The sequence below is a fragment of the Amyelois transitella genome, chromosome 4 (genome assembly GCF_032362555.1).
Source record: "Amyelois transitella isolate CPQ chromosome 4, ilAmyTran1.1, whole genome shotgun sequence".
In the NCBI taxonomy this organism is placed as follows: domain Eukaryota; kingdom Metazoa; phylum Arthropoda; class Insecta; order Lepidoptera; family Pyralidae; genus Amyelois; species Amyelois transitella.
Genome location: NC_083507.1, coordinates 4,340,950 through 4,354,457, shown reverse-complemented (window position 1 = coordinate 4,354,457; position 13,508 = coordinate 4,340,950). Strand labels below are relative to the sequence as shown.

The window sequence follows — 13,508 nt, the reverse complement described above, 5'->3', positions numbered from 1 at the left end:
TTTTGCAACTATAATGGGCGATGGGCTATAACCATAACAGATAGACGTGGCCTTTCAGACTTTTCGAGGCTGTTGGCTTACCCGATGTATAGAGGCGTAATTGTATGTATAGTATATACGTAGTATGTAGGTTATATGTAGGTTGATATAAAAAAGGAAGAAAACAAGAGTGTACTTACTAAATTATTTATTTGTCTTCCTATTACAAAAGAGCTGCATATTTACTGAACAGATCTGTATGTTGCTTCGCCTGTGCCTCATTCCCGACGCGGTGGATTTGAACCTCGCCATCCACATTCACCAAGGCCTGTGAAGAATAATGCAAATTATTAATCCCAGTAATATTTTCAGATGGCCTTATGCTGATTTGGTTAACATCGGCATGTAGGTTTCATGGAAATAGTAAAAATCTGTGTGGTTTCCGGCACTTTACAATAGGACCACTCCATATCTTTCCCATGGATGTTGTAAAAGGCATCTAAGGGATAGTTTTGCGAGACTGTAAGTTCTACCCCGCGAGGGATATAGCATGACCATATGTACATAATGTATGTACATTTTGGTGTAATTCGAGTCAAAAATTAGAGTAAACCTTTAGGAGTAACATCTTATTTATTCTTTAAAATTCCCAATAAACCGAAACCCTTGCAAAAGTTAATTATTTTACAAAAAGCTTACCAGCACACCATCGGCCGCAGCGCCGGCTGTAGCCGCATTGTCGACGGCACATTTTGCATTGATGTCACTATGAGTGAGGTCCCATTCAAATAAGCACCCATCTTTCAGTATAGCGAAGATAGAACAAGGATTCACCGCAGACCAAAGCACGGTACTGATTGAAAACTGAGGGAGAAAATGAAAACATTTTGAGGTTACATTGCATAATTGAGATAAAGATTGCCGTTTTGTTGAAATATTAATAAAAATATCACCTGTGAACTATTTAAAATGTCAGTAGGGCCGGGTGATTTAATGGTAACACTTCCCACGAAGTGGCCTTTCCGGTGAGCATGAAACTTCTCTACTTCTTTATTTAGAACACGGTTTCTGAAAAATAAAGTGTTAAAATTTTGGTTATCAATTTAATCGCAGGCAATATTAAATACATACATACATTTAAACATACGTCTCTACCTATCCACTGCGAGGTAGACAGAGCCAACAGTTTTAAAGACTGATCGGCCACATTCAGCTGCTGGTCTTAATGAAAGAATTGAGATTGAAATAGTGACAGGCTGCTACCTAGTCCATATCCTAAATGAAGAATCCCAAGTTTATGAGCCGTTCCCCAATTGCCATTTACGACATCTATGGAAAAGAGAATGGAGTGGTCCTATTCTATTTTTAATTGGTACTGGGAACTGCACGGCACAATATTAAATGATTACTTAAAAACCTTTCATGATCATCTTTAAATTGCAAAACATAAAAAATATTGTTGGTTGGTTATGGATACAATTATAATATAAATAAAAAATAAATAATTTGGTCGTTAAAAAATGTTCAGTGTCTTTAAAAAAGTAGGTCCCGCCTTACCGGCAGTCTAATGTAAGAAGGACTCTGCTGTGCTTCACCGAGCATAAGTTGACGGTTCCCGAATCGGTGGCTGCCAGAAAGTATGGTAGCCCACGAGACGATACCTCCAAACTAGTGACAGTTGAAGTATCATCTGAAAAAATAAATACAATTTTTTTAATATTGACTAATATTCAATGTTTACATCAGATATAAAGTGGCGTGTTAGTCCAAAAACTAATATGTGTGATCACTAAATGTGAAAGTTGAGTGTGTCAGAGACATAAGCGCGGTAATAAAGAATAACGTTAGAAGGGGGAAAGCATTTTTTTTTATCAAAATTACTCTACACCGTAGAGCTTGCATATAATGATCGATGAATATAGAAGAAGCAAAAGAAGTAAACATCCATGATCATCAATGTATGTTGTGCAATAACATAAAACTCACTTGAAATCCTGAGCTCGTTGACTTTAAAATCCCCAGCCACTTTTGAACAAGATAGTACTTCACCACAATTCTTTGCCACCAAATAGGTACAAGTATTATCATAATTCATTATTTTCAGATCTGTACAGATTATGCCAGTGTCCCAATTATTTTTCGTTGGACTGTTAGTCTTTATACTAACAGCACTTTTCGGTCTGACACTTTCGACACTTCCAGCTGATTTTGGACTGAAAATATTGGTTTTATTTTTTTTTCTTAGCGACAATCGTCTTTTCGCAGAACTTAGGTTAAAGTTTGAATTCAAGTCTGCATTCAATGGTTCGAAATTAGGCCCACTCAAATGGTTCATTAGCGAAATTGTTTGACTGATTTCCAGTTTCATTTTTGACCAATAAGCTTTCCCCATATCCTTAGAAGTTATTAATTTGTCTTGTATTATTAACCATATTGATAAAATACCTATGTCTTGTAGAGAACATACCTGTAATTTAGATTAGAAAATCTTAGTACATATGAGTATCTAGTGATAAAAAATAAATATTGCGTGCTTTCAAATGCCGTTCCTTGTTTGCGTCTGAAGTGCAGGGGTAAAACATATGCATAACGCATTTAGTAAACACAGCCGATGCTCTAATGATGAGGGAAAATATCATGACGCAATATGTGTTAGGTTGAAAAGTTGCAAGAGCAGGAGCTTTGTGTGACCTGACTTGTTAATTCAGAACCATGGTCGTATATGTATCCCGGGCGCCTCTCCTGAGGTAAGAAATACAAACAGAAATGTATACAATAAAAAATATACGTGCGCGCATGGTATACATTCAGTCAGAAAAGTATCGGGAATGGATTATTTATTTATGGTTCCAAATTCAAATTTTTGTTTTTTTTGTTGTTGTTAGATTGGCACAACTGTTTTCCATTTTGGCGCGGAGTTTGAGTTGCATCTGTTGTTTACATTAAATACAGTGCTATTTTTAGTTATATCATATCTAGTGTGTATTGCTAATTTCATAATGGATAAAAACATCGAACAAAGAGTTTGTCTTAAATTTTGCATTGCCAATGGAATATCGTGTTCGAAGTCACTGAAAATGTTACAGAAGGCTTACGGTGAATCGACTTTATCAAAAACTCGTGCTTATGAGTGGTACAAAGCGTTCAAAAGCGGTCGAGATGTGATGGAAGATTTGCCTCGCTCTGGTAGGCCATCAACGTCTGCAACTGAAGTTAACATCGCAAAAGTGAAGGAAATAGTGACTGAAAATCCTCATTCAACTTTGAGAGAGATAGCCCCCGAACTTTCTGTAACTCACTAGTCGATCCGTACCATTTTAACTAATAATTTGGGTATGAAACATGTTGCCGCTCGGCTAGTCCCAAAAGACCTGAATTTTTTTCAAAAACTCAATCGCATGAGAGTCGCTGAGGACATGCTAGAACGAGTCAATTCCGACCCAACATTCATGAAACGCATTGTTACTGGTGACGAGACGTGGGTTTACGAGTTTGACATGCAAGCTAGTCAACAAGCTTCGGAGTGGCGCCTTCCAACTGAACCGAAACCGAAAAAACCACGCCAAAGTCGTTCAAAAGTCAAAGTCATGTTGACTGTTTTCTTTGACTATCGCGGTGTTGTGCACTCGGAATTCTTGCCGGAAGGTCAAACGGTAAATAAGGAATATTATTTGAGTGTTATGCGGCGTTTAAGAGAGCAAATCCGACGAAAAAGGCCAGATTTGTGGAAAGAAAATTCTTGGATTTTGCACCATGATAATGCACCTTCGCACAAGGCCATCATTGTGAACGAATTTTTAACCAAACACTCAACAAATACCATCGAGCAACCACCATATTCACCAGATATGGCTCCAGTCGACTTTTTTCTTTTTCCTAAACTCAAATTACCACTTCGTGGCACCCGTTTTCAATCGGTAGAAGACATAAAAGAGAATTCGCGGCGAGAACTGACCTCAATTCCGGAAACAGCGTTTAAAAAATGTTTTGATGATTGGATTATTCGTTGGCGTAAGTGTATCGTTTCTAAAGGAGCATATTTTGAAGGTGATAAAATAAATTTGGATGAATAACAAACAGTTTGTGTATTATTGATCTTTTCCTGCTACTTTCTTGACAGAGTAGTACATATAAAAACAAAACACTATACGACAATACTGACCATACAATATAGGTAGCTTGATATGATCACTGTGTGAAAAAGTTAGACCATATAACTTTTGTAAATAAAAGAACCTCGATATCCTCCTTTTTTGAAGTAGGTTAAATTTCTAAAGCCTTCTCCTAAGTGTAACAAACACTTTCATGAAAATCAAAATTGGTTAGGCGAAACGCGAGATAATCGCGGACAAACATACATATGTATGTACATGTCCATACATACATATGTATGTACACGCCCATACATACATACCTACATATGTATGTACACGCGTACAAGTCAAACTGAGGACCTCTATTTTTTAAGGCGGATAAAAATATATGCATTTGACATCTTTCACAGATACCTATATTTACAGACTGTATCTGACTAACCTGCCCTAAGACCTTTCTTCGCTGGCTACCCTCGCACTTGGCGTGCCATCCTAGCTCAATGCCGACCACGCGGCCCGCTGGTGCCACACCATTCATGGCAGCAGCGCTGCTCGTGAACGAACAGGCTTGAAGAAGTGCTTTTAATACCTCCTGAAATAAACATTTTTACCTAAGATATGGTACATATACAATGGGCCATAAATAAAAGTATACATAGGTATGTAATACGAAAATGGTAGGATTTGTTTTTGTCTAGCTGCCCCAGAATTATAGTATAGTCTCTACTGTTTGTCCCTAGGTTATTGAATAAACATTTTTTAATTTTACAAGATGAAATCATTTCTGAGATGGAAAGTTTTCGAAGATACGTTTATGAAAAAAGATCGATTTATGTATACAGGCAATTTGTCTTTGTTTATAGCGTATAGCATTGTAAAAGTGTTTAATTGTTATCATAAACAAATTACTTATTTTACAAGTCTAAGTCGTCATCCAATAACATTATGTGTGGTCAAACTGTTATTAATTTAGTTAAATACTAACTCCATCAGAACCAACATTGCTGTTAAGAAGATTCCACTCTCGATCTTTCTCTGTTTGAGTGAGAGGCGTGTTAGAACCGACTTCAGCTAAATCATTTGCTCTTTTATCACTAGCATCATTTTGCCATGTTGCCTCTTCAGACAGATCCCAAAGGTGTATTGACCTACAAAAAAAAATATTAATATTACCTATTAACTGCCATATACTTTAATGCTAATAAGTGTAGAGAAAGTAAGTTCGGCAAGTGGAAAGATGTAGTCTCTGCTTACCCCTCCGGAAAAGAGGCCCGATTTATATACGTAATAAATGCGAAAGTTTGTGCGTATGTCAGGATGTCAGAATGGATGTTACTCTTTCACGCAAAAACTACTGAACCGATTACGGGGAAATCGTGTATGTTGGTAGCTGAAGACTCAGAATAACAAAAAGGCTACTTTTACTATCCTGGAGTTCCCGTAAAAATTTCTATAGTTTTAAAAATGAATTTCATTGCACTTACCCGTCTTCTAATGCGGCTGCAAAAATTCCATTAGTATTACCTCGAAATCTAGCAACAGTAATGTTATCTATAGCAGTCAAAATTTTCATGGGCTCATGTCTGGCAATACTTATATCCCACAAGCAACTTATACATCTACCCATAAAACTTGGGGACTTCTCATGTATTGTCATAATAAGATTACTTCTTGAATCAGAAAATACAATATTAGTTATTTTGGTACAATTTACTAAGTCAGGTTTTTCATCAGTTATATTTCTGTTAGATAGGGTAAAATAACCTTTACTGAAAGAAAACTTAGAACTTTTAGCGATATCTGTTAACTCCTGATCACAGCTATTTAAACTTAGTACGTGACAGATCCTGCGTTCAACTCTTTTTAAAAATAATCTTAATTTATTGGTGTTAAATTCACTATTTCTTAATTTAGATTTGTAAGTTTCGTACGGCAGTATTTCGCTATTACCAGCACCATTTCTCTGTTCAAAATATATCCGTAATGGGTTATTTCTGTAACTGACATCGTCATAAATCTCATTGTGAATATAAACATCGGCCTTTTCTTTTATTAATAGAGTAAATTTTGAAAAATAATCTTCACTATTTAAACTATATTTCCGTTTAATAATATCATCCTTTAAATATATGTAATGTTTTGAAAACTCGATAGGATATTGCGTCCATTTTTGGTCAACTTCAATCTCATTAGTTTGGACTTCTTCCGAAATTCCATCTTCGTAAGTTTGGACTCCTGTTTGCCTATAGTTCGAGCGACCAAACGTTACCATAAACGAGTCGTAAGGAATCGGTTTCATTTCGAACAAAGTATAAGACATTTCGTGCAATGTTACCATGCTGAGTATATCTTTAACTCTTTGCTTGAGATTCTCAAATATTTTGTGTTTGCGTTTATTTTCTTTCGCTTTATTAAAATCTATGAAAAGAGGTCTGTAAAAAATAAAATAAGATTAAAGTTGTGAAAATCTCGATTAATTGATTATTAGGTATAAAAATACCTTGATTGACTTACTTACCTCTCCAAAATATCAACATGCACAGTCTTCATACTCGATGCAGTACTCGAACAACTCATCTCTTGGAATCCTTCATCTGTTAGAGAAACTTTTATATCCGTCTCTCCATCTTCCTGAATAAAGTCCAAAGTCGACTTTGTATGACTAGCAGAACGCTGGGAGTCACGTAGCTCAAAGTTTCCTGTAAATATATCTTACAACTATAAGATTTATAAAGCTGGTGTAGTTCCACTAAGTTTTTGTTCTTTTCTTTATGCATAAACTTGTTTTTAGAACAGCAAAATTCATATCCTAGGAAACGTAAGCAGGCGAAGGTAAAAACTGGAATATAAACCATTCAGAACTACTTACCCGAATCCAACATTTTCTCTTCATTTTCTTTACTATTCTGACTGTTGTGTTCATCAAAATCGCTTTGAGCATTATCGCTGTTTTCTTCACTATGATCATTATTTGAATTTTGTTCAGATTGAGAACTATGGTAGGAATCAAAATCTGACTCATAACTTTCGAAATCATCTTCATAACTGATTTCCTCATCACTTAATTTATCTGTTAAGGCCTAAAATGGCGAAATTTATTTGAGACTAGCTATTACAACTACGTTTTGCGTGTAATTAGAAATGCGAAGGTTAAGGAAAATTGGCATTACCTACATAGGATATAATTTGGATTAACAAACAAAATACTTTATATCCCGAATTTCTCTCAGCAGCGGAACCCCAGAGCACATACAGTTGACACCAAATATTTAATAATCCGCAAATCGAGAAAAGAGATGCGTATTTTTGTTTGTAACGAATAAATTCGAAAAGTTATGGGCCGTTATATCATCAGCCTTTGGCTTCAACATCACATTATCCAGATCTTCCATTTTTTTCCGCCATAAGGAAATGCTCATCACGCTAAAAAACTTTTGTTAAGACGTCTTTTCGATATTTCCTATAGTTTTGCTATGGTTCAAAATCAGCTGTTCCAGATTCCAAAATAAATTATAATTTTTGGACAAAAAATTAGCTAGGCATAAGAGCTATACAACAAAAATTCAAATCCGTTCAGTAGTTCCGGAGATTAGCGTGTAAAAAAGAATAGCATCCCTCCATCTTTTCCCATGGATGTCGTAAAAGGTGACTAAGGGATAGGCTTACAAACTTGGAATTCTTTTTTATGGGCTAGCAACCTGTCACTATTTGAATCTCGATTCTATCATTAACCCAAATAGCTGAACGTGGCCATTCAGTCTTTTCAAGACTGTTGGCTCTGTCTACCCCGCAAGGGATATAGACGTGACCATATGTATGCATGTATTAAATAGTTTAAAAACAATAATATAGAGTTTGTATTATAAAATATTAACAAGGTCACTTTGAATGTAATAAACTTTTTTGTTCATAAGCTAGGGATGAGAAGAAACCATTTACCTAATTATGTTTCTTACCTTTGCTTCACCATCATCTATATCAACATAAAATGCCTTAGGTTTTGCGGTAAGTTTTTGAGTTAATTTCATCATTTCAGCGTTATTATCAACTACATCAGGAGTCAATACTTTGACTTCATTTTCTTGTAAAGTTCTTGTCTTTGTTCGATCTCTACCAGTAGCATTTTCCTTTTCACTCGGTTCAAGTTTCTTCTTAAGTTGAGCATGACTACTTTCAAAATTTTTCATTTTTACAGTTTCAATCTTCTCGCCTAAATCGAGTTTTCTTTTTACACTCGGCGAATTCACTGTTACGTTTGAATAAGTAAAGTCTCTCGCTAACTTTAGCGTAGATTTTTTTGGTTCATCTTTCAACTTTCTTCCTGAATATGGCATAGGTTTAGCCTCTTTATCTTTTAACGATGTTGTTGATGTTTTACTTATTTGACTAATAGACGATGCTGATGATTTTAGTAAGTTTTTCATAGGAGAACTGCTACTTGTTTTTGTAGTGCCTTGGATTTTTCGAGGCGCTTTTGACAAAGTATTCTTTTGTCCATAAATGTCTGTAGTTGAAGCTTTTTGAAGATAATTTCTGGGGGTAACAGCCACTTTTTTCTTTTCATCTTTACTCGTAATGACTACTTCTTCTTTAGACAGTTTATTTTTGGATTTAGTATCAGTCGACTTTTTTTTAGAATGCATATCTTTTACAGATATTCTGTAAATAAGAATATAAACTAACTGTATCCTAGATATGGTTTTAAAGTTTTATTGATAAATTAATCCTACTACTATTATAAAGGCGAAAGTTTGTATGGATGTATGGATGTTTGTTACTCTTTCACGCAAAAACTACTGAACCGATTACCATGAAATTTGGTATGTAGGTAGCTGAAGACCCAGAATAACACATAGGCTACTTTTTATCCCAGAGTTCCCGCGGGATTGATAGGGTTTCCATGCGGACGAAGTCGCGAGCGGCCTCTAGTAAAATAATAACATTAAGTAAGTGATTTTGGTATTGTTCTCTACCTACGCCAGTACTTAAATATGAAGTGTGATGTGTCTTATCTTACAGAAAATAATTATGATCGAATCAATATTACTTTCCACATCACACACAATCTCTTCCTTAGATGTACGTAGCAAGCAACTGTTATAAGTTAAGTCAGTCATCAGAAGACATGTCTGTTAGCATATCAAAAACCAGGCTATGGGCAGCAAAAACTTAGCCATATCTTATCACAGCACGTTTTTGATAACCGCAGTGAAAACCAGCATACCTATAACTAACTTACATGCCGCCTTCGATCTCGGGTTTTAAAGCATGTATATATATATACACAGCTGTAAATATAATTTTGTATACGCTTTGACAAGACACAGTTCATATAAAATCGATTATTTCATCAAATATTCGTAGAATAATTAGTACTTACGTTGACATAGGTACTTTCAAAATATACCTCAAATACTAAATCATTACTTAAAAATCGACACTTCTTTAAAACTGATTATCAAATCGATTATCTGAAAGATTTTTACGCATATTATTGAATTTATAACAATATTTAAAATATTGAAAGGCAGCGTGTGACACTTGTGTCCACTTATGATAGCAGAACAAACGTTACCATAGTTACCAATTGCAAACAATTACAGAAAAACCAATGTTCCACTCCTTCTACACAGAGTACACACCACAAACTAAATAGAGATACTATGTACACACTACATGTACTATACACACTTTGATTATACTGAAAGCTGGTACCGTTAGCTCAATAATTCATTAATTATTATGTGTATAAAAAATATTTTTTTGCATTAAAAAATTACTACAGTCGGAAGTTGTTTACACGCTCCAATCCGTGGAAACTTGAATATCGCGATTTAACATACTCGCTGTTATTGCAGCGCTACCGCATCCCGTGTTTAGCTGACTTATGACGTAGAGATGTCACCACAGTACTCCCCCCACTATAGAAACCTAAATATGGTGTAATAATATTAATCTCGACCAACATCTAAAGACGCTCTAGCTAGATGGCTGGATCATGGGTCAGATGCAGAAGGAAGTACATATTTCACGATACGAGACACAACGTCACAAGGTTTCCTTCTCTACAGGCCTAACTACTGGTTTATTTATGACTAGAGGCCGCCCTTCGTCCACATGGAAACCCTATCAATCCCGTGGGAACTCCGGCATAAAAAGTATTAAGCTTATATGTTATTCTGGGTCTTCAACTACCTACACGTGAAAGAGTAACAAACATACATAGTGACATCCTGACATACTCACAAACTTTCGCATTTATAATATTAGTAGGATATATAAATTTTAAGGAACTTAAATATAAGTGAATATTACCTATATATGGTAATTCCGTCTGGTAAAGAAGATGTAATTACAAAGTTTTTGGATGGCTTCAAATTCACAAATCACTTTGAGACAGCGCCACCTTCTTCTGTATCAGCAGCTAACACTGCTCGCATCACAATACATAATTAATTTATTCTTTAAAAAAAAAATGTGAAAAATTAAACCCACATTTACTCTTCCATAATATTATTTATTCTGTGTTGTGTTAAGAAAGCTATATCCAACATAGCTTCAGGGTCCAAAAGATCTTTAACTGCATCATACTTGAGACTTTCTTCATATGCAAACATGATGCTGGTATCATCAAGCATCATTTTTGAAGCCACTAGAGCTGCAATACAGTTCTTGACTCTGGCCATGGCTTCTCTGTCTGATCTGCTCACAGGCTGAAAACAAATGTATGATTGAAATGAACTTTATTGTACTGCTCTGTCCCTATAAAAATTCATATATTACACATTCAGCTACTACTACTTAATCCAGCTGATCCCTGTGACTTTGTCCGCCTTAAAATTTAGCTTGTTATGTTATTTTAATATCTAAGTTATATGACTGCAAAGTTTCACCTGTCCAGTAAGTTTGAAATGAAAGAATAACAAACACACAATCACACATCCTCACTTTCGCATTTACAATTTTAGAACTAGTTATTTACTACATTTGGAGTTCTATATTATTATCATAATATTGACGGATAGTCTCAGTTGCATCTCAGTTCTCTGGAGAGAAGGGGTTTGCCTGTGACAACTTTGAGAAATATATTCATATTGGATAATGGCTCACATAACTCCATACATTAAAAGTTAACTCCTAAATATTAGAAGGTAGAAGAAGGAGCATTGTTAACTATTCAGCTACATGAATGTGAATTTTTTTTGTGTGTGGGGGATCATTTACCTCTAATTCACAGCTGTCAATATCTTCCTTGTGCTCTTCTAACATAGCCTCTTGCTTCTGAGGACTTATCCACACATATCCATTGTTTCCAATAATTACTGACACTCCACATGGCAAATTGTGGAAATGATTCTTCCTTCTTTTAATCAGTGATGGAAAAACTTTGACCAATGTTCCCTGCGAAAGCTGAAAAAGGAAGTTAAATTGTAACTATGTAAGTAAACAAAGAAACAAATAAAAAAAGTTTGATAGGTACATACACATATTACCAAAAAAAATATATCAGAGAAAATTTAATTTGCCAATGTCTCTTTCTTAGTATATAAATGCATTTTCTCTATGCCTCTTTACTGTCAGACATTTAGTATTAATTTTTATATGTACTATCATGTATTTAACTATCAAACAATGTTATGTATGAAAGAAATTCAATTGATATTGTTTTTTTTAATTTAAACTCTTGCAGATAAAATTTATACCACTTATTTAGGTAGGTACTTTTGATTTGATACCTTTCCATATTTCAAACTTCGAGTGTGCAATGAGAGGGAACCATCAGAGAAAATGCTCTGAACCTCTGCACTTATCAGGTCTCCCTCCTGCAAATGCTTCCTCATCATTTGTTCATCTTCTGCTGATCGTCGACGCTGTAAGATAAACCAAAGTACCCAAATTAACTATATACACATAATCAACAACAATTTTTTCAATACAAACCAAATAAACGAATGGACAAGGTAGGTACATTAATTTATTAACATCAAAATATCTTACCAATTCTCCACCTGGAAGGTTAACTGATGATAACTGCAGTACAGAGTCAAGACGTGAATTTGTCTCAACCTTCCATCTTTTCTGTTGCACTTCTAGAACTCTTCCGACCACTACGTCGCCAATTTCACCCACATAACGACTTTTCAGAGGTCTTATGCATATGAGTTTGTTTACTTTTTGCATAACTCCAGCCACGGAAGATTTGAGACAGTCATCGTCTGCGTAGGTTCCATGACCCCTGAAACCAAACTGGTATTTAATACACTATTACGGGAGTAAAAAAATATAGATTTTGCAAATTTATACATACCGCATATAATCTTGCATACCAGTTATAACCTCACCAGGAGTGTAAAAACGGGGCAACTCATTAGAAGACGCTACACAATGATTAACTCTTTCAGATGCTAATTTTATAGATACGTGGCCGGTCATTTTTATGTTTAAATAATTCTCAGCTTCAAATAAATAAGAAATTAAAGTTGATAAATTTCCCGTTTCTTTCCCAGATAAATAATACCTAGGTAGTTTAGTTACTACCTACTTGTTTGTTTCTTTTGAACGTTTTGACGTTTGAATATTTTGACAATTAGTGACAGACAGCAGAAATCGAATCGATTTTTTAAAATCTTTTTCCTGTAAGCTGTGACACAGACAGGTGCACGGGGCAGCTAGCTACTACTTTGAACTGAAGGGGCGCCTCAATTTAACTCGTATCAAAACTCATGTCGCTTATTTTCTAATCTACTTATCAAATCAATCACAGTTTCTTGAAATAAGAAAGAAATAACTATACTTGTTATTCACTGGTAAGTACGTTTTTTCTATAGATATCGTGCAGAGCTGCCACGCTGGATAGAACAGCGGCCGTCGAAGAGATCCAGGCGTGGGCTGTAGTATATACGTTGGTCGCTGAAGTCGATGAGAATATTCTTTCTTTGATTTTGTGAAGGCAAATCAATAAAAGCTTCATTTACTGAAACTGACAGAAGATTTAGAATTTATGACCTAGACTACAGTAAAACCCAGGGCTGTCATAAAAGAATTTATACGGTTCCCAAGTATTTGGGTAAACAACATTTGCATGCCTTCTCCATACTATAATCCAAAGTCAAATTATATTTCTTTATCAATAACTATTTTATTTTATTTAAGTATGATATTAATCTGAGGATCTATCAAAAGTAGAAGACATAAATATAAAATAAATTTACACTTAATAGCCGACTTGAAAAGTGTGCTTGCAAACTTATTTACAAACTATTGATAACGAAATGAACAAAATTTTGTAAACTAGAATGCAAATGTAAAATTACATACATGAACGCGTTTTATTTCAAGTGTTTTATAATTAAAAAGACAATACTAATAACTTGGAAATACGAAGGGTAAGGTTATTAAATTTACTCAAATTTGCCAAAATAAATTTCAACCAAA

General features: G+C 34.9%; 2 protein-coding genes across 2 annotated transcripts; both read right to left on the bottom strand.

Annotated features, from left to right (window-relative positions):
* Nucleotides 1-195: 195 nt before the first annotated feature.
* LOC106129319 (uncharacterized) lies at nucleotides 196-8,791 on the bottom strand. Its single transcript, XM_013327844.2, has 11 exons — nucleotides 8,030-8,791; nucleotides 6,943-7,153; nucleotides 6,592-6,772; nucleotides 5,558-6,505; nucleotides 5,059-5,221; nucleotides 4,516-4,665; nucleotides 1,966-2,446; nucleotides 1,537-1,669; nucleotides 933-1,047; nucleotides 679-843; nucleotides 196-307 (listed from the first exon to the last, which is right to left on the bottom strand). The coding sequence occupies exons 1-11, from the start codon at nucleotides 8,714-8,716 to the stop codon at nucleotides 203-205; spliced, it is 3,339 nt and encodes a 1,112-aa protein (XP_013183298.2). The 5' UTR covers nucleotides 8,717-8,791; the 3' UTR covers nucleotides 196-202.
* A 1,764-nt stretch (nucleotides 8,792-10,555) lies between these two features.
* Nucleotides 10,556-12,644, bottom strand: LOC106129357 (exosome complex component RRP4). The gene is made up of 5 exons (XM_013327891.2): nucleotides 12,382-12,644; nucleotides 12,072-12,309; nucleotides 11,810-11,944; nucleotides 11,298-11,483; nucleotides 10,556-10,786 (listed from the first exon to the last, which is right to left on the bottom strand). Exons 1-5 carry the CDS (start codon nucleotides 12,504-12,506, stop codon nucleotides 10,571-10,573), a joined length of 900 nt encoding a protein of 299 aa, XP_013183345.1. The 5' UTR covers nucleotides 12,507-12,644; the 3' UTR covers nucleotides 10,556-10,570.
* Between the last annotated feature and the right edge of the window lie 864 nt (nucleotides 12,645-13,508).